This window comes from Lissotriton helveticus, chromosome 9, assembly GCF_964261635.1.
Source record: "Lissotriton helveticus chromosome 9, aLisHel1.1, whole genome shotgun sequence".
In the NCBI taxonomy this organism is placed as follows: Eukaryota; Metazoa; Chordata; class Amphibia; order Caudata; family Salamandridae; genus Lissotriton; species Lissotriton helveticus.
This window is the reverse complement of record NC_136070.1, coordinates 524442426-524462096: the sequence shown is the minus strand read 5'-3', so window position 1 is coordinate 524462096 and position 19671 is coordinate 524442426. Positions and strand designations below refer to the sequence as shown.

The 19671-nt window shown below is 49.6% G+C and overlaps 1 protein-coding gene across 3 annotated transcripts in view; it reads right to left on the bottom strand.

Moving 5' to 3' along the window:
• KIAA0586 (KIAA0586 ortholog) overlaps nucleotides 1-19671 on the bottom strand; it is an 813007-nt gene that overhangs the window by 678873 nt on the left and 114463 nt on the right. For all 3 annotated transcript variants that reach the window (XM_078660379.1, XM_078660377.1, XM_078660378.1), the window contains exon 2: nucleotides 14059-14120. In XM_078660379.1, coding sequence (XP_078516505.1) covers nucleotides 14059-14085 — 27 coding nt within the window. In that variant the 5' untranslated portion in view covers nucleotides 14086-14120. The remainder of the gene's footprint in view (nucleotides 1-14058; nucleotides 14121-19671) is intronic.

Sequence of the window (19671 nt, the reverse complement as noted above, 5' to 3'; positions counted from 1 at the left end):
AGGCATCTTTGGAAACTACCAAACCCAAACAGTTCTGAGAACTAGACACCCGGGGGAGTCCAGGGTGGTATGGCATGCGTGGGTCCCCCAATGTTTTCCTACCCAGAAACCCCTGCAAACCTGAGATTTTGGTCAAAAAACCCACTTTTCCATACTTTTTTGGGTGGGATCTCGCTGCCGGAACAAATGTCCTACCACCCAGTGTTTCCCTTGTTCTCCCGAGTAAAATGATACCTCACTTGTGTGGGTGGGCCAAAGGCATGTGACTTAGGCTGGGGTGCTTAATTTGTAAAACGTAAATATGAGTAAAAACTACTTTTTTCAAAATTCATTTTTGGCGTGTTCTGCTTTGGGGCACCCACACAAGTGAGGTATCCTTTTACTCGGGAGAACAAGGGGAACGCAGGGTGGTATGACTTTTTTGCCGGCCCAGTGATCCCACGCCAAAAAGTTTGGAAAAGTGCAATTTTTACCTTATTTTAAGGTTTGCAGAGAGTTCTGGGTAGGAAAACATTGGGGGACCCATGCATGCCATACCTCCCTGGACTCCCCTGGGTGTCTAGTTTTCAGAACTGTTTGGGTTTGCTACTTTGCAAAGAATACCACCGAGCCCCGGGCCACAAACTCAGATGCCCCCCCCCCCAAAATCAAGGTTGTTTTGCAATAAGGTATTGTAAATTCACCACCGTACGATTTGAACCGTTTCCTGTTGCAGCCACTATGTCTACCCACGCAAGTGAGGTACCGTTTTTATCGGGAGACCTGGGGGAACGCTGGGTGGGAGGTAATTTGTGTGAGCCCAGTGATGCCACGCTTTCCCAGACTACAATGTGTGAAAAAATAGATTTTTTTCAGCTAAAATTGAGGTTTGCAAGGGATTCTGGGTAAAGGAACGTTGGCGGATCCACGCAAGCCATACCTCCTTGGAAGCGCCCGGGTGTCTACTTTTCAGAAATGTGTGGGTTTGGTAGGTGTCCATAGATGGCTGTCTCGCTCGGGGCCAGAAACCCAGGTAACCCCTCTTGCAAAAGCTGGTGAATGTAACAATGGTGAAAATCTTAAGTCCACCAGCTTTTGCAAGAGGGGTTACCTGGGTTTTTGGCCCCGTGCGAGACAGCCATCTAGGGAAACCTACCAATCCCACACATTTCTGAAAAGTAGACACCCGGGGGCTTCCAAGGAGGTATGGCTTGCGTGGATCCTCCAACGTTCCTTTACCCAGAATCCCTTGCAAACCTCATTTTTTGCATGGAAAAAATCAGTTTTTTCACACGTTTTAGTGTGGGAAAGCGTGGCATCACTGGGCACACACAAATTACCTCCCACCCAGCGTTCCCCAAGGTCTCCCGATAAAAATGGTACCTCACTTGCGTGGGTAGGCATAGCGGCTGCTTTAGGAAAAGGCCCAATTCATACTGTGGAGAGGAAAACATTACCTTTAGCCAAATAATCTTATTTTTTGAGGGGGGTCACCTGAGCTTTTGGCCCGGGGCTTGGCAGGCATCTTTGGAAACTACCAAACCCAAACAGTTCTGAGAACTAGACACCCGGGGGAGTCCAGGGTGGTATGGCATGCGTGGGTCCCCCAATGTTTTCCTACCCAGAAACCCCTGCAAACCTGAAATTTTGGTCAAAAAACCCACTTTTCCATACTTTTTTGGGTGGGATCTCGCTGCCGGAACAAATGTCCTACCACCCAGTGTTTCCTTTGTTCTCCCGAGTAAAATGATACCTCACTTGTGTGGGTGGGCCAAAGGCATGTGACTTAGGCTGGGGTGCTTAATTTGTAAAACGTAAATATGAGTAAAAACTACTTTTTTCAAAATTCATTTTTGGCGTGTTCTGCTTTGGGGCACCCACACAAGTGAGGTATCCTTTTACTCGGGAGAACAAGGGGAACGCAGGGTGATATGACTTTTTTGCCGGCCCGGCGATCCCACGCCAAAAAGTTTGGAAAAGTGCAATTTGTACCTAATTTTAAGGTTTGCAGAGAGTTCTGGGTAGGAAAACATTGGGGGACCCATGCATGCCATACCTCCCTGGACTCCCCCGGGTGTCTAGTTTTCAGAACTGTTTGGGTTTGCTACTTTGCAAAGAATACCACCGAGCCCCGGGCCACAAACTCAGATGCCCCCCCCCCCCAAAATCAAGGTAGTTTTGCAATAAGGTAATGTAAATTCACCACCGTACGATTTGAACCGTTTCCTGTTGCAGCCACTATGTCTACCCACGCAAGTGAGGTACCATTTTTTTCGGGAGACCTGGGGGAACGCTGGGTGGGTGGAAATTTGTTGATCCAAGCAGATTCCAGAACTTTCCACCACAGAAATGTGAGGAAAATGTGTTTTTTTGGTCAAATTTTTATGTTTGCAAGGGATTCTGGGTAACAAAACCTGGGGGTGGGCAGACGAGTCACCCCATCCTGAATTGCCCTGGGTGTCTAGTTTTCAAAAATGTATAGGTTTGCTAGGTTTCCCTAGGTGCTGGCAGAGCTACGGCGCAAAAACAAAAGGTAGTCTTTTTGTCCGAATCGTGCTAAATTTCACTGGGAAATTGAGGTGCGACCATGCTGCGTTTTGCGCTGTTTCATGTCGCAGCCACTATGCCTACCCACGCAAGTGAGGTACCATTTTTTACGGGAGACCTGGGGGCACGCTGGGTGGGTGGAAATTTGTTGATCCACGCAGATTCCAGAACTTTCCACCACAGAAATGTGAGGAAAATGTGTTTTTTTGGTCAAATTTTTATGTTTGCAAGGGATTCTGGGTAACAAAACCTGGGGGTGGGCAGACGAGTCACCCCATCCTGAATTGCCCTGGGTGTCTAGTTTTCAAAAATGTATAGGTTTAGGGGCGTGGCCGACTGCCGAGCATGGCGGCAGCTTAACTCGGGAGCTCCGTAAGGCTGACCGGCCCGCATAAATATCCGACCACTTATCCGTTCTTCAGCCTGCCCGAAGGGGTGAAATCGGTTCCGGAAACCAAGCGGCGCACATTGAGCCGCCCCCGGTGACAATCCGACGCCGGGAAGTGCCGGGTTAGGCGACGGCAAAGTGGGGCCTCCGCCTGACCGGCAGCACCGGCCTGGAGTACGGGCTGCGCCCGGCCGGAAGTCCATCATACCCGGCGGGAAGACATCGGCTCTGCCCGGCGCCTGCACCCTACGATCGACAGACGTGACCGGCGCGGCGTCTGACCAGCGCAACAGCCTGACCATCCGTGCGGCACTGAGGTCTCTTCGCGGACAGGACGAGGAGGTATCCTTACAACGCGAGGGGGCCATTTTGAGGCTGCGAGACCGGCTAATCCCCACGCACACGCCGAGACGCCTGGAAACGCGCGGCCCCCCCCCCCTGCAACTCGCCATATTTGACTCTGGCCCAGAATTGAGTGGGGACGGAGGGGCGCTCATAGCCTGGCAGCGCCTGCACCCAAAGCGCACATACAGGAATAGGACACGGAGGTGAGACCCACGTGGAGGGGGCACCGCCATATGCGTAACCGTATTTTACCTGCAGGGAGCCACTACTCCCGACACCACCAGAGGCGAGTCTCGGCCCCATATCGCCGCCAACTGCAGTGCCCGCGGAGGTGAGGGTCGCTCTCACGGGGGCATACACAGAGCAATCCGGAGCAGTTTACGACGCGGGCCTGGCGTCAGGGGGCTGCGGTGCGTCACAACCTGCGCTCTCACATTTGCGATAACGGCACGCGCCCAAAGAGACCAGGGAAGCGGTGAAAGGCTGTACCGGGGCCCGCTAGGCGGATCGGACGGTGCAGCGCTACACACAGCGTCATGACGGGCAAAAACACGAGGCACACAACGACGCAGGCGAAGCTTGATAAATTCGCTTATGCCCAGAGTGGACAATCGCAGGGGCCTGGGCGCCATTCCACGGGTGCGTCCGCAGACGCGAATGGGGCTGGGAAAGTCACACTGGAGGCCATAATGAAGACCCTCACTGAGGTCCAGGCAACGGTGGGCACCATCTCCACTGAAGTGAACCTACTGAGAGCGGATTTTAAAAAGATGTCTGAGAGGGTGTCCCAAGTGGAGGTGGTCACAAAATCACTCATTGAAGACACCTCGGATCTGCAGGTGGCGGTGGAGCGGCTGGACAAGACCACCAAACAACTACAGGCGAAACTGGATGACCAGGAAGGGCGCTCACGGAGGAACAACGTCCGCATCTTAGGCCTTCCGGAATCGGAGGGGAAGGGCGCCATGGACCTCTACATCGAGGACCTTGTCAAGACCAAACTGCAGCCCAAAGGCCTGTCCAGCTTCTTCTCCGTTGAGAGAGCACACCGGGTCCCTGGGGGTACGGCCAAACCAGGAGCTCAACCACGGCCGGTGTTGGCTAGACTTTTCAACTTTAGGGACAGGGACGCCATCCTGCAGGCAGCCAGGGTGGCACCGCCTGTAAAAGTCCAAAACTCTACTCTGGCCTTTTTCCCGGACTACACGGCCGAGGTGGCCAGGCGCAGAAAATCCTTCAATGAAGTGAAAAAGACACTGCGTGACAGGGGCCTGATCTATTCGATGCTCTTCCCCGCCAAACTGCGGATTGTTGCTGAGGGAAAGACATGGTTTTTTGACACGCCTGAGGTGGCGCGAGAATGGCTGGATGGCTGGAGGCAGGTGGGCAAACCGCAGCGCCCGCACAAAGAACGCCAGGCCCGCCGCAACGAGAGGACGCCGGAACGCCAGGCGGACAGCCCAACATCCGAACGAGGTGCAGCCGGGGGACTGGAATCTGATCTTGAGAGGGATCCGTTTGACTCCGGACAGCCTACTGTGGGTTGATTCCCTGAGCTGAGTATATCTTGATTTGGACACAGCCCTTGGGACTTCGGACCGATGGAACTGAGTAGGGCGGGCTCTGGCCGGTGCCTGTAGGGGACTCACCAACCCCACAAGCAAGTAAAACTAATTGGGGAGGGAACGAAAGCACTCTGCCAAGTTGGGGATGCGGGCGGGATTTCGTCCGTGGAGCAGGGGAGCAGGGAGGGGGTGGGGGGGGCAGACTTGCACTGTTACAGTTGAAGTTAAAGTTAAGGTAATTGGTCATCATTCTGAATGTACAGGACTCAGTTGCACTACTAGTCATCTACGCCAGGTATCATGGCGTGCGGTTCCGCACACTGGCCCCACCACATTGTTGCCCGTTAGCATCTCGGGTATTGAACACAAATGGCACACCAAACACAAGTAGCACCCACTGAGGACGCCCCTGTAACGACACTGGTGCCCCCACTGAAGCTACTTACATGGAACGTTCGGGGACTGGGGGACAAAATCAAACGTGGTTTGGTACTGCAAACCATTAAACGCCATAAATCGGAACTGGTGCTACTTCAGGAAACACATTTAGCGGGGACCACATGCAAAGCACTGAATAGGCGTGGCTACACCATGGCAGTCCACGCCGAATTCACCACGGGATCCAGGGGTACCGGGATACTACTTAAGAATAACTCATCCTTTCTGGTCACTGGCCACAAGACAGACGATCAGGGGCGATTTGCGGCACTCTCTGGCCAGTGGGAGGGGAGGTCCTTTAATGTGGTATCTGTGTACATCCCCCCAGCGCTCCATTCTACAGCGCTGCCGGCTCTTGGGCAGTTTCTCCTCGATCTCCCGGAAGGTGCTATGATCCTGGGGGGGGACTTCAATGCTATCACAGACCCCCTACTGGACACATTTCCCATACGGAACCGCCAGAGGGGAAATGCCACGCTTCCTGGATTTCTGAATGCCATGGGCCTCACGGATGTATGGCGTCACTTGCACCCCACAGAGAAGCAATACACGCACTACTCAGCCCCCCACGATAGCCTTTCACGTATTGACTACTTTTTCTCTCTAGGGGTGGGATTAGGCTCCATAGAAGGGCTAGACATCCTACCGAGGGGCATCTCTGACCACTCCCCACTCTCCCTTCACCTTTCTACCAAAGAACGAAAACGTGCTAGGATGTATCCAATATATCCCCACTATCTGCAGGTTCCTGGGATTAGGAAAAAACTTAAATTGACTACAACGCATTACTTTAGTGAGAACACGGGTTCGGTCTCCTCACCCTCGATGCTGTGGGAGGCGTATAAAACGGTCTTCCGAGGGGCATCCATATCGGCAATTACAGGGCATAAACGGGAATCTAGAGCTGAACTGGCTAATTTAGAGCTGGCACTGCACACGGCGAATAATGCTCACATGGCCGACCCCACCCCTGCCACGGCACATGAGTTACAACTCCGACAGCAGCAGCACCTGGCACATCTCACTACAATCACTAAGGGGCACCTCGCGAACACCGCACAACGAATATATGATGTGGGGGATAAGGCGGGGAAGCTGTTAGCATGGCTGGACAAAAGGGGCGGCAGCAACAGGGGGATACAACGATTATATGATGCTAGGGGCCAGCTGCAGACCCACCCGGAGCGGATAGTACAAGCCCTAGCGCACCACTTCAGGGAGATCTACACACCGACACGAACGGTCACGGAACAAGAGGCCATGGCGTCCCTCGACCATATTTCTGTCCCTGTGCTTACTCCTGAAGCGCGGGAAGAGCTTGATATAGATTTGACGGAGGGGGAGATCCAGTTAGCGATCCAGGCGTTACAATCCGGTAAGGCTTTGGGCCCAAACGGTATCCCTGTGGAGTGGTATAAGGCGGTGGACTCGATACTGGCCAAGCCTCTCTTGGACATGTACATGGAAAGCGTGGAGGCGGTTCTGCTTCCGCTCGACCAACGCACAGCCACTATCGTGGCCATTCCCAAACCCACTAAACCACCAACGGATTGCGCATCGTACCGCCCCATTTCTTTGCTCAATGCGGAAGCAAAGATCCTGGCGAAACTTCTGGCCGTTCGTCTGACCAAGCATTTGAGTGCCCTGATCCACCCCGACCAATCAGGCTTCATGCCTCACAGGAGCACAGCGCTGAACTTACGGAGGGTGCATGGGGTGTTGGCGAGGGCACATCTTCTCACGGATCAGGCTGTGATACTTTCCCTAGACGCAAAAATGGCGTTTGACTTGGTGGAGTGGGAGTACCTCTTTGCTGTTCTGACCCGAATGGGGTTTGGCCCCAAGTATCTTGCATGGGTCCGCTTGCTCTACGCCTTGCCGATGGCGCAGGTGGTTGCAAACGGTCACATATCGTCGACCTTTCCACTGGGGCGGGGAACCAGACAAGGGTGCCCGCTATCGCCCCTTTTGTTTGCATTGGTACTGGAGCCGTTGGCGGTCCTGCTTAGAGCAACGCCGCTGTTCCGGGGAATCGCTTGGGAGGAGGGATGGGAGGACAAGGTCTCCCTATATGCGGACGATATGCTGATCTACATGACCGGACCGAATGAAGGGGTCCCTGCCCTGTTGACTCTTTGTGACAACAACGGTAGGGCATCGGGCTATACCCTGAACTGATCTAAGTCTGTGCTCTATGTACTCAAGGGCCCGGATCCGGTGCTGCCGGGAACCTGTCCCCTTAGGATAACCACAACCTCTTTTAAATACCTGGGTATTTTTGTGTCTGCCGATGCTGCGCGGTTTTCCACCGAAAATTTGCAGCCGCCCTTGCAGCGCCTGCGTGCAGATGTCCGATACTGGGCTGCGTTACCGTTGACCCTCATAGGCCGAGCGGCACTGTATAAAATGATGGCTCTCCCGAGGTTTCTGTATGTGCTCGAAAATTCCCCTTATGTGGTAAACCCACGTTACTTCCGACAGGTCGCGGCATTAGTCTCCACTTTGCTTTGGAGTGGTGGCCCGGCACGGATAGCACAGAGTAAATTGGTAAGGAGCTGGTACGAGGGGGGAATAGCGCTGCCTGATCTACAACTATACTACTGGGCGTCCCAGCTTAAGGTTATTAATCATTGGATACACGTCTCGCGGGCAGACCCCGCGTATAAGGCGGACTGGTCGCAACTGGGGACTGAAGGTATGCTTTCAGTGCTATACAACCACCCGCAAGTGAGGGCCCTGCTTGGCCCAACGCTTCACACGGCGACAATATGGCATGCGGCGCAGTCACGTCTGGGATGGAAGGGTAAAATCACCAGGCTAACTCCGTTATGGGACACTAAAACACTGGGCGCCCTGCGGACATGTAAAGGGTTCGAGAGATGGGATGCCATAGGGATATCAGTGGTGGGGGACCTCTGGGACAGAGGCACGGTGGTTCCTTTTCCACAGCTTCAACAGATGTACGGCATGGGTCCCTCTGAAACGTATCGCTATGTACAGATCAGGCATGCTCTCTTGCAAGCAATCCCACCAGACACCACACTCCCAGAATCGTCACCACTGGAGGACAGGCTACTGACCGAATTTATGGAACAGAAAGCGACCTCACTCACGTACAAAAAACTGATTAATAATCTGCCAGATCCCGCACAGAGACTTAAAGAAAAATGGGAGGATGAATTGGGTGAAATGGATGAGACGGAGTGGAACGAGGCGCTTGCCTCACCGCGAGAGGTGGGCATTTCGGCCAGATTCCGCCTAGTGCAACTCAAAATTTTACATCGCACCTATTATACCCGAACTCTGCTGCATAGAATACAAAGGGCGACACACCCATACTGCCTCAGGGGTTGCGGGGAGGAGGGGACTCTCCTCCACACGTTATGGGACTGTCCACACATAAGGGAACTTTGGAGACAGATTATGCGTACAGTCTCACAGGCCATCAAAGTATCTGTCCTACCGGAACCCCGTAAGTGTCTGCTGAATGTCTGGGATCCTACGGACCTCAATAGGTATGGACAATTGTGGGTCACGCTGGCGGTGACAGTGGCCAAGCGGGACATTGCGCAGAAATGGGGGGCCCCAGAGGTGCCGACGGTAGCGGGGTGGATACGAAACATGGACCTCCTCATGGTGAAGGAAAGAGCAGTATATGCATTGAGGGCATGCCCTCGCAAATGGAATGGGGTGTGGAAGCCCTGGAACAAATACAGAGGGGAACCATGCGAGGCCTTGCCAGAGGGTGAGGACTCGGACTCTGAGGAGGACGAGGACTAGTGGCAAAGGGTGTGCCAACACGATACTGGGGGAGGCCGGGAGGAGGCGAGAACACAGCGCTACCTTGGGTGAAATGCTGAGTAACTGAACCTGTGAACAACTGTATGTGGCTAATCGCAATATTGTGCTCAATGATGACCTTCGTTTCTTTTTAAGTTATAAGTTTTATGGTTTATTTACAGTTCTGTATTGTTGAACTCAAAGGGATATGTCAGCAATGCATGTTCAGGGAGTTACTTGTGATAAGATGCAACCTTGAGCCATGCTTCCACTATGCTTGTCTTTCCTACATGTTCCAGTGTATGGCAAATCTAGTCACTGATAGGTGCTGACGCTCGATATGTTAAGTTCCTTTCACTGGTTGACAATTGCTATTGATGTACAATTGTGCTTAACGAATGCAAATGTCGTTGTTTCCTTTTTGTTTTCGTGCAAAATAAAGATTTTAAAAAAAAAAAAAATTTAAAAAAAAAAAAAAAATGTATAGGTTTGCTAGGTTTCCCTAGGTGCTGGCAGAGCTACGGCGCAAAAACAAAAGGTAGTCTTTTTGTCCGAATCGTGCTAAATTTCACTGGGAAATTGAGGTGCGACCATGCTGCGTTTTGCGCTGTTTCATGTCGCAGCCACTATGCCTACCCACGCAAGTGAGGTACCATTTTTTTTTGGGAGACCTGGGGGAACGCTGGGTGGGTGGAAATTTGTTGATCCACGCAGATTCCAGAACTTTCCACCACAGAAATGTGAGGAAAATGTGTTTTTTTGGTCAAATTTTTATGTTTGCAAGGGATTCTGGGTAACAAAACCTGGGGGTGGGCAGACGAGTCACCCCATCCTGAATTGCCCTGGGTGTCTAGTTTTCAAACATGTATAGGTTTGCTAGGTTTCCCTAGGTGCTGGCAGAGCTACGGCGCAAAAACAAAAGGTAGTCTTTTTGTCCGAATCGTGCTAAATTTCACTGGGAAATTGAGGTGCGACCATGCTGCGTTTTGCGCTGTTTCATGTCGCAGCCACTATGCCTACCCACGCAAGTGAGGTACCATTTTTTTCAGGAGACCTGGGGGCACGCTGGGTGGGTGGAAATTTGTTGATCCACGCAGATTCCAGAACTTTCCACCACAGAAATGTGAGGAAAATGTGTTTTTTTGGTCAAATTTTTATGTTTGCAAGGGATTCTGGGTAACAAAACCTGGGGGTGGGCAGACGAGTCACCCCATCCTGAATTGCCCTGGGTGTCTAGTTTTCAAACATGTATAGGTTTGCTAGGTTTCCCTAGGAGCTGGCAGAGCTACGGCGCAAAAACAAAAGGTAGTCTTTTTGTCCGAATCGTGCTAAATTTCACTGGGAAATTGAGGTGCGACCATGCTGCGTTTTGCGCTGTTTCATGTCGCAGCCACTATGCCTACCCACGCAAGTGAGGTACCATTTTTTTCGGGAGACCTGGGGGCACGCTGGGTGGGTGGAAATTTGTTGATCCACGCAGATTCCAGAACTTTCCACCACAGAAATGTGAGGAAAATGTGTTTATTTTGTGAAAATCTTACCTTTGCAAGGGATTCTGGGTAACAAAACCTGGTGGTAGGCAGTCGAGTCACCCCATCCTGAATTCCCCTGGGTGTCTACTTTTCAAAAATGTATAGGTTTGCTAGGTTTCCCTAGGTGCCGGCAGAGCTAGGGTGCAAAAACTACAGGTAGGCACTTTGCCAAAAAAGGGTCAATTTGTAACTGCTAAATTTAGGTGTGACCACGTTGCATTTTGCGCCGTTTCCTGTCGCAGGCACAAGGCCGACCCACACAAGTGAGGTACCGTTTTTATCGGGACACTTGGGGTAATTCAGATTTGTAAATCAACTGTTATTACCAATTGAGCTTTCATGCATTTCTCCCTTTGAATGAAAGACATTGTGTAAAAAAAAAATCTTTATGAAAAATGACCAATAATTCTCATGCTAGTATGAGTATTCCCAACTTTGAAAATGTGCAATTATATACTGTTTCTGAACTCTATAATTTGTACCCAATTCAGAAATACATAGGTGTCTTTCATACAGATTATTCCATGTATACATTTTCCAAGACAAAGTGCACTATACCCAGTAAATGAAAAAATACCATTGCAAGTTGCTGCTCAGTTTTTGGATCTGGGTTCGTCGGGTTCTTGGTGAAACTACAAGTCCTATATATCCCCACAACCAGGAAGGTCTAACGGATGTAACGGTATATTGCTTTCCAAGAGCTGTCAAAATTAGAAAAAGTTATAGGTGAAAACGTTGAGACAAAAGGCTGTTTTTTTCAACAAAATTTCAAATATTCCAATATCTAACTGTTAGTTTCTATAACGAAACCTTCATGGATTTAGACAAATGACCCCTTTCTGAATTCAGAATTTTGTCTACGTTTCGAAAATGTAAAGCTTTCCAGGATCCATTATTGCTTTCAAACTCATTTCTACCATTAACTGGAAGGAGGTGGAAAGCTCTAAAAATAGCAAAAATAGGCTATGTCCCAGAAAAATGCCAAAACTGAGTGAAAAATTTCGGTTCTCTGACAAAAGTCTGTCATTCCCTGAAAGCTGAGAAAATGGAGATTTCAGCCCCACAAACCCTTTTGTGATACCATTTTCAGGGAAACACCCAGAGGCTTTCATTTGCAGGCCGTTTTTCCCATTTTTCTAAAAAAAACAAAAAAAATCACTATATTTTGGTTAATTTCTGGGCCCCCTCCAAGGGAATCCACAAACCCTGGGCGCCTTTAGAATCCACATGATGTTGGAAGAAAAGGACGCAAATTTGGGGTGGATACCTTATGTGGTCAAAAAGTTACAAGGGCCTAAGCGCGCACTACTCCAAAACGCCAAAAAAAGCCTCAGCACAGAAGGGGAAAAGGCCTAGCAGCGAAGGGGTTAAAGGATCAGGATTAGGCATCTGATGAGGGCTCCATTTTGCAAGGAGAGCCAGCCTGCGTGGAGCAGGGAGGAAGAGGGAGGGGGAGAGAGAGAGAGAGAGAGAGAGAGAGAGAGAGAGAGAGAGAGAGAGAGAGAGAGAGAGATAAGAAAAGAAGGTGGTCTCTTTGTGAAAGTGTGTTGTATTGTTGAGGAGACAGAAAAGAGAAGAAACATCAGAAGTTACATAAAAAAAAGAAATCGGGATTCGCTATAGAATTTGTGTGCAGCAGATGAGGAGTAACTGGGCATTCTCTTGACACTATAAACCATGCACATTTTCAGTTTCCAGTTCATGGAACCATAAACATAACAAAGGCTTGACTCGTTTTGTGACCGACCCTCAGGCACAATAACAGCGATGATATAATTAAATGAGTACTTTTATACTTTGATTATGTCCAGCGGAAATAGAACATTGAGTTATTTCAGTACAAAATGAAAGCTTAACATTTTAGATCGCATGTCATTTGAATCTTGATATAGCACATGTCTCGTCCCCCGAGGGACATCCTGGCGCTTGAAAGACAGGCCCTGGGGAAGAGGCAGCATTAAAACAGACAGATCGGAGGGTGTTTTTTCAATTCAGGACACTCACGGATGAACAGAGGAAGTTTGTTCCAGTGAAGTGCGCCAAGATGGGAAAAAGCTCTGCCTCCATGTATAGCAGTGCGAATGTGCCGTGGACATAGTAGCAATTGATTGCTTGATTGCAGCTTTCTGTTTGGGACATAAAGGAGTGAGTCTGTTCCGACGGTACTTTGGGCCAGAGCCTGACAAGGCTTTCTAAGTCAGGCAAATCAGTTTGAATAGTGCTCTCTTACGGATGGGGATTCAGTGTAGGGCTCTGAGTACGGGGACTGATGGAGTTCATGGCAGCAGGTTGTTTCCTATACCGGCAGCAGTGTTTTGGATCACTTGCAGTTTTGACAGAAAATATTCATTTGAGGCGAGGAACAGGGCATTGCCATAGTCTATGCCAATAATGATTAGGGCCTGAATGAGAGACATGAGCTCAGCGGAAGCCACAGAAAGATTTTCTTGAGGAGACGCACGGTACCAAAGCAGATTCCACATAGGGAGGATCATATTAGATAGCATACCGCATAGATAGTCATCTATGGGTATGCATAGCTTTCTTGTGGTTCAGCTGGGCAAAGGGGAAAGACCAAGTTTGCCATCCACCAATCCTCCTTTCAGTAGAGCTGAGCTTTGCCAAACAGTAGAATCTCTGTCATGTCTTGAGGGACATCCAGATGGCAATCTCTCTTATGCATGTTTGATATTCTTCATGTCCTGCCCAAATGAGATGACCAACTGGGTGTCATCTGAGTATGAAAATGTCTCAAACCCAAAGGGTTAACTGGTTGGGCTAAGAGAGCAACATACATGTTAAAAAGTGTAGGGCTTAAGGAGGAGTGCTGCGGAACTCCCTTGTCTATGGTGATGGTGCTGGAGTGTAATGTACCCATAGAAACTGTTTGGACCCTATCTTTGAGGAAGTCCACCAGGCAGTTGAGGGCAGATCTCTGGATATCTAATAGAGTGTGGGATGGTATTGAACGCTGCTGAAAAGATTAGATGCATTTTACGTCAGAAAAAAAGGCTATAAAACTGGAGTTTGTGCTTATTATAGGAGATAAGAGTGTGCCAACAAAGCAGAACATGACTGACTCAACAATGAACCTCAATGGTTTCGCCACACCGGTAGTAAACACTACCAAATGAGGACTCTGAAGTTGAGGCTGGTGTCAATACTGAATCAGACACTCGATAAAACAATCCATTAGAACACTAAATGTTACACAAACTCAAAACTTCCCTTCCACGTACAAACTAAGCAAGCTATACCTTGTCACATAACATGACAGTGTATTCCACAAGTACTTTCTGAATAAACATAACCAGCTGAAAGAGACACTGTTTAGCAACCATACGAATAAGGCTGGGTACAAGTGGACAACATCTGAAGGTAACTTAAAAGTCCCACAGCTGGACATGCTCAACACTTCACAAACAATATAATAAAATCACAACTGGCGGCATGATAAGGGGCCCTAAAAGTAAACACCACTTACCTGGTTTAACAATAACTGAGAGTCCATCTTTTTGGGAAGAGGCTGTGGCTCACAAATCGTTTCTGAAAACAAAAAAAAGAAAATACAGTATGGGTAAGATGAATGCAAAATATTGCTGTTTTCACCTGCTTCGAAGCTGTTGTTCACACTCCTCAAATTTTCCAACTGTGCCATTAAGAGTCAAACATAACTACTCTGAAAAGGTGTTATTCTGCTCTTCCAAGTCCCTCTTTTCATATTTTACCACTTTTTTTTATTAAGCTTCTCTTTGTTCCCTGTAATATAATTCTCCGTTATGTGACCGTTCCCTACCTTCAGTCCCCAGAAGTATGATATCTCAAAGGGTGAGTGAGTGAGATGATTTACCCCAACCAACATTTGGTGTCCTTAAGGAACTGTAAACATACACATAAATATAGAGATTTACACCCATCACGTTGTCATAGTGACAGTAATAGTGTTGTACATGATAAGTAATATACTTGGAATTAGTCATACAGGTTAGCATGTTTGTCATTTTTCTGGGCTTTCACCACTAAATTGTTACTGGGTTCTAATGAGCTTTTACACTTAATCTATAATCCAATTTTGTGAATTGTAACTTTTTGCGTATCTTCATCCAATTTGGTAAATTGTTACTTTTTAAGTGTCTAGGTTCTGATGACATCTACAAATCTCTTTGATGCCCTTCAGAGTTCCAACATACTCAATTTCAGTGTCGTCACATGGCTGCCTAGATTAATAAACTGCAAACATGCAGCTCATAATGCATGCAATGGAAACAGTTATTTAACCTGGCTGGAAGAAACACAGAGGAGGGTGAGAAGCCAAAAATAAAAAACCCATGTTCTAGCTTCAGCGATTCAAATCAAAGGGTCGAAGTAAGATGATAAACTGAAGTGTGTCGCAGCCAAAGACCAACGTATTTCACATTTGTTAAATGGCCAAAGATAAGTTTCAGCATATATCTTGCCTTGTTAGGATTATGTTGATGGATAATCATAAAAAGAAACATGGATATGCCCCAGCTCATTGAACCGGATCAGGCGGGGTTCATACACCAGAGACAGAACAACGATAACACCAAGAGGGTACTACACCTTATTGAAAAGACCTCCCGCACTCAGGGGGAGGATATGCTCCTGGCCATGGACGTAGAGAAGGCCTTTGACAGGGTGCACTGGCCCTACCTGGAGCAAGTTCTGTCGAAATTTGGTTTTGGGGACAAATTGTGCACACAAATACTTAACTGTTACTGCTCACCTAATGCGACAGTCCGTGTGAACGCCCAGACATCGTCCCGATTCCCCATAAGCAGAGGTATAAGGCAGGGGTGTCCTCTTTCTCCCCTCCTCTTCGCGCTTTACATGGAGACACTGGCACGGCGAATCCGGCAGCACCCTGTCATTGCCGGGATTCAATTCGGTGGCGATACCCATACCATTAGCCTGTACGCAGACGATATTCTGCTCTCCCTCTCTAACCCGATCCAGACACTGAGGGCTCTCTTCGTTGTGTTACACAGCTTTGCGCGGGCCTCCGGGTTCAAGATTAATATGGATAAATCTACCGCCCTCGACATTTCACTCGCACCGGACACTCTGGCTCACATTCGCGACGAACACTCGATACAGTGCTTCACTTCCACCATTCCATACCTGGGAGTGCAATTGGGTGCAACCATCCCCGCCACCGTCGCTGTCAATTATGGGAAGCTTTGTACCCACATCCGCCAGGAGCTCGACCGTTGGAAACACCACACACTCTCCTGACTGGGCAGAATAGCAGTCACCAAGATGACCATACTTCCTCAGATTCTTTATCTTTTCCAGACGCTTCCCCTGCGTCCCCCTACAGGCTGGATCCAACAAACCCATTCAGACTTAGCGCAATTCATCTGGCAGGGCCGCAAACCCAGGTTTAAGCATGCCATAGCAATTTTGCCTCCGGAGCGAGGCGGCGTCGGGGTTCCTGATCTGCAGCTCTACTTTTACGCCTCCCAGCTCCGCTACCTAGTGGAGTGGAGCCGTCTCGAATCCGAGAAACATTGGCTGTTTCAGGATCAAGCAGTTGCCGGTACGCCCCTACAGGGTATCCCCTTCCTTAATAGAGCGCACAGACCACCCAAGCTTTATGCCTCTCACATTACAAGCACCATGATGGAAGCATGGGATCGCACTGCCATTACCCATGAGTTGACGTCGTCCCCCTCCCCACTCACTCCACTATTTAATAACCCAAAGTTCCACCCGGGTACTGTTGCCAAGGCCTTCACACACTGGCGCCCCACCCCTTGCAGAGCGTTGGGTCACTTATTTGACCTAGAAGGAAATATCCCATTTCCACGTCTCCGGACAGATTACGGTATCCCAGAAACAGAGAGGCTGTCCTATCTACAACTAAGACACTGGGCTCTCAAACCACAAGTCAGGCCTGGGGCTCAGCGATTACTAACTGCATACGAGAAGTGGCTTATCACTCGATCTGGCGACAAGAAACTCATTTCAGATCTTTACAAGCATCTACTGCTCACCACTGTACACACATATAACGCAGGGCGAGCGCGTCGGGAAAGGGGCTTAGGCCGCACTCTCACTCATAAGGAATGGGATAGTATTTATTATAGGGCCAGGCACTCAGCATATCACGCAGGCCACTGACTAAAGTAGTGACTTACTGGTACTACACACCGGAACGACTCCACCAGTTCGACCCCCGCCAGAGCGCCCTGTGTTGGAAGGAATGTGGGGGAGGTGGGCACATTGGAACATTCCAATGGGGCTGCAGCCGAATCCAATCGTACTGGTCCTACATTTTAGACGCCGTAGACTCGCATCTAGACACACAACTTCCACGCTTCCCGGCCTATATCCTCCTGGGCTTACCCAACCCGCTTATGTATCCGGCTAAGTCACGGAAAGGGTGCCTGATTGCAATCGCCCTGGAAGCGGCTACCCAGAATATACTTGCACACTGGCGCTCCCCCCAGCCTCCTCCACATTCCGGATGGCTACAGAGACTTTGGACTGTGTTGGGGATGGAAAAGCTGTATCTCACTCTAGCGGGTAGGAGTTCTGAGTTCCCCAAACTGTGGCGCCCTTTCCTAGCGCTGCTCACAACAGAGTTTAGGGAACTGACATGATGTGAGAAGTTGGCCTGGTATATGATGTTCACTATTCTAGTGAGCACCTTGCACCAGTCCAAACAACCCTTATGGTGATAGTTGTAAAGTCAACCTTATAGACCAGCTATCCTAGTGGTAGCATGGACAAAAGCAGTCTCAGGATAAACTCAAGAGGGCATGTGAAGCCAGCTGTTTTACCATAAGCAATCCCTTTAATACCAAATGAAAGGACACCACACAGGTTATATATTCAAAATATATATGTATTTATTTCTAAAACAACCCTCTATACTCTTTATGAGGACAGAAGCACAAGCGTATAACAAATAGCTTAATATAGCATACAATAAGTTGCACAAATATGGATAGGCCCTAGTGGCCCGCTAAACCATATACGAAAATAGTGGTATAAGAACGACGTCACGAACAATGGTAAGGCCTAGGGCCTTGGGAATCGCTGGGGCTACACTGTACTAACAATAGTTAGGGAGCAGGAGAACCACAGGATGCGGGTGCAGTGTCTAAATGCACACGCGTGCACACATAGAAGTCAATGGGTGCGTAAAGTTAGAAAGTTAAAGGTTTGGGAGTCTTCCGACTGGACTAGAAGCTAACTACTTGAAACGAGGACACTAGGAGAGTTACTCTTTACAGGAGCACCGCAGTACTCGCGATACCTCACCCACAGGAAGCGGGTGCATAGGTGTCAAAGTGTGTCGGGTTTCGTCGTGGAGTTCTATGGAGCCTTGGAGAAAAGATGCTGCAGGCGACCAGGAGAGAAGAGTCTGGTTGGATCCAAGGGTGGATCGAGGATGAAGAGTACCTGAAAGCAGAGGGGACAGAGTCTGGGTCACTAGCCAGTGGCCAGGACGGAACCAGGAAGGAACCAGGCGATGTCGGGATGAGATCAGGTGCTGTCGTGAAGCTTGTCTCCGCTGCCACGTGGACCAGGAGGTGTCGACGACGACCAGGAGCTGGGCACGGACTGTCCCACGAAGGCTCTCGCTGATGGCGGTGTCGGTTCTCGATTCGTAATCAACAGGCCTTGGCAAATGCAACCCAAGCAGGAATCGAAGATGGCTTCTGGATCAGACCAGCAAGGTCTGATGGGCTGCTCCTTTTCAGGGGATCAAGGGCCAGTCTGGAGCAACCAGACCAGCATTGGAAATTCAAAGTTTCGTCGTTGCAGAGGCCACTAGCACGGGCAAGTGACCGGACAGACGCGTCGAGCAGTAAAATGCAAAAGGGCCCCACGCAGCACTCGGTGGGTGTGGAGAGGTGATCTTCGGTGCAGTTGGTGCTCGGGGCTTCTCAATCCCCAATGCATAACTTCGAGGGTGCCTCAGAAGTTGCACAGAAAGCAATTCGCTGGCTTTCCAAACTGGCCGGTCCCACGTCTCTCGTCGGCTCCACGGGTCTCAGCTTTGCTGTGGCTGTGGATCGGGCTGTTGGATGTCTGGAAGTCCGGGTCTTGTCAGGCTCTGTGTTCAAGCTCCGGCGGGAGCAACGACAAAGCAAACCGTTGAGCGCTTGATGGTGCCTGCTTGCACAGGGTGGTCACTCCTTGACCACAAGGGAGATTCTTTCGGGATTATCTAAAGTCTAAGGACACAGCTCCTACCCATATACCAAATCTAGGAGCTGGATTACCTGCTAGGTCCCTCCTATGGGTGGGACCCAGGAAGGGGGTAGTTACACCCCTTTCCCTTTGTCCAGTTTCGCGCCAGAGCTGGGGCTGGAGTGCCCCAGCACCGGTTTGAACCGGACTATGCATGGGACAACTTGTGTGCCCCAAGCAGTGTCTCATTTCATTCATCCTTCCCTGCCCCAATCCAATATCTCCTCTCTGGGGTGGTGCTAGCACCTCCCTGTGACAGGAAACCTATTGTCCAAGCCTCCCTCGCTGGAAGGACTCCCAGCAGCAGGAGGTCAGACTTGTGTCTGTGGCAGCAGCATCCATTTTGTGATGCTGAGGCTCTGGTTAACTTTAACCGGGATTAATGGAAGTAACATGTCTTTTCCCTCTAGAAGGGTGGAATGCTACCCCCGTCGCCAGAACTGGCGAGGGGGTAGTATTTCAAAGCGTACGACACCTTACACGACATGTTTTGATAAAGCCAAACCAAAGTTAGCAATAACCGCGAGGATTATAATGCACTTCAGAGTATATGGTATGGCAATATCCTGGAACAGCTATAAGGACATGGTTCCGAAAGCTGCAGACAGGCTCAGCTCATGGTAGAGCACCATCTCACATAAAACCAAGCACTCTGCCTTCAGGATTGTTAAGGCCTGCCTTAGGAGTGACTTATAGGTGCATTTGTGTCCAGATTTAAGGTTAGACATAGGAATACTATATCTAAGCAAGGGGTCATTACACGACCTTGCCCCAGCTGAGTGATCAGCCAGTTGTGTCAGTTTGGATGGCCAGCCAGGGGTGGCAAAAGATATGCTGCAGCCCCTGGTAGGCCTTGGGTGCACCTATGCCC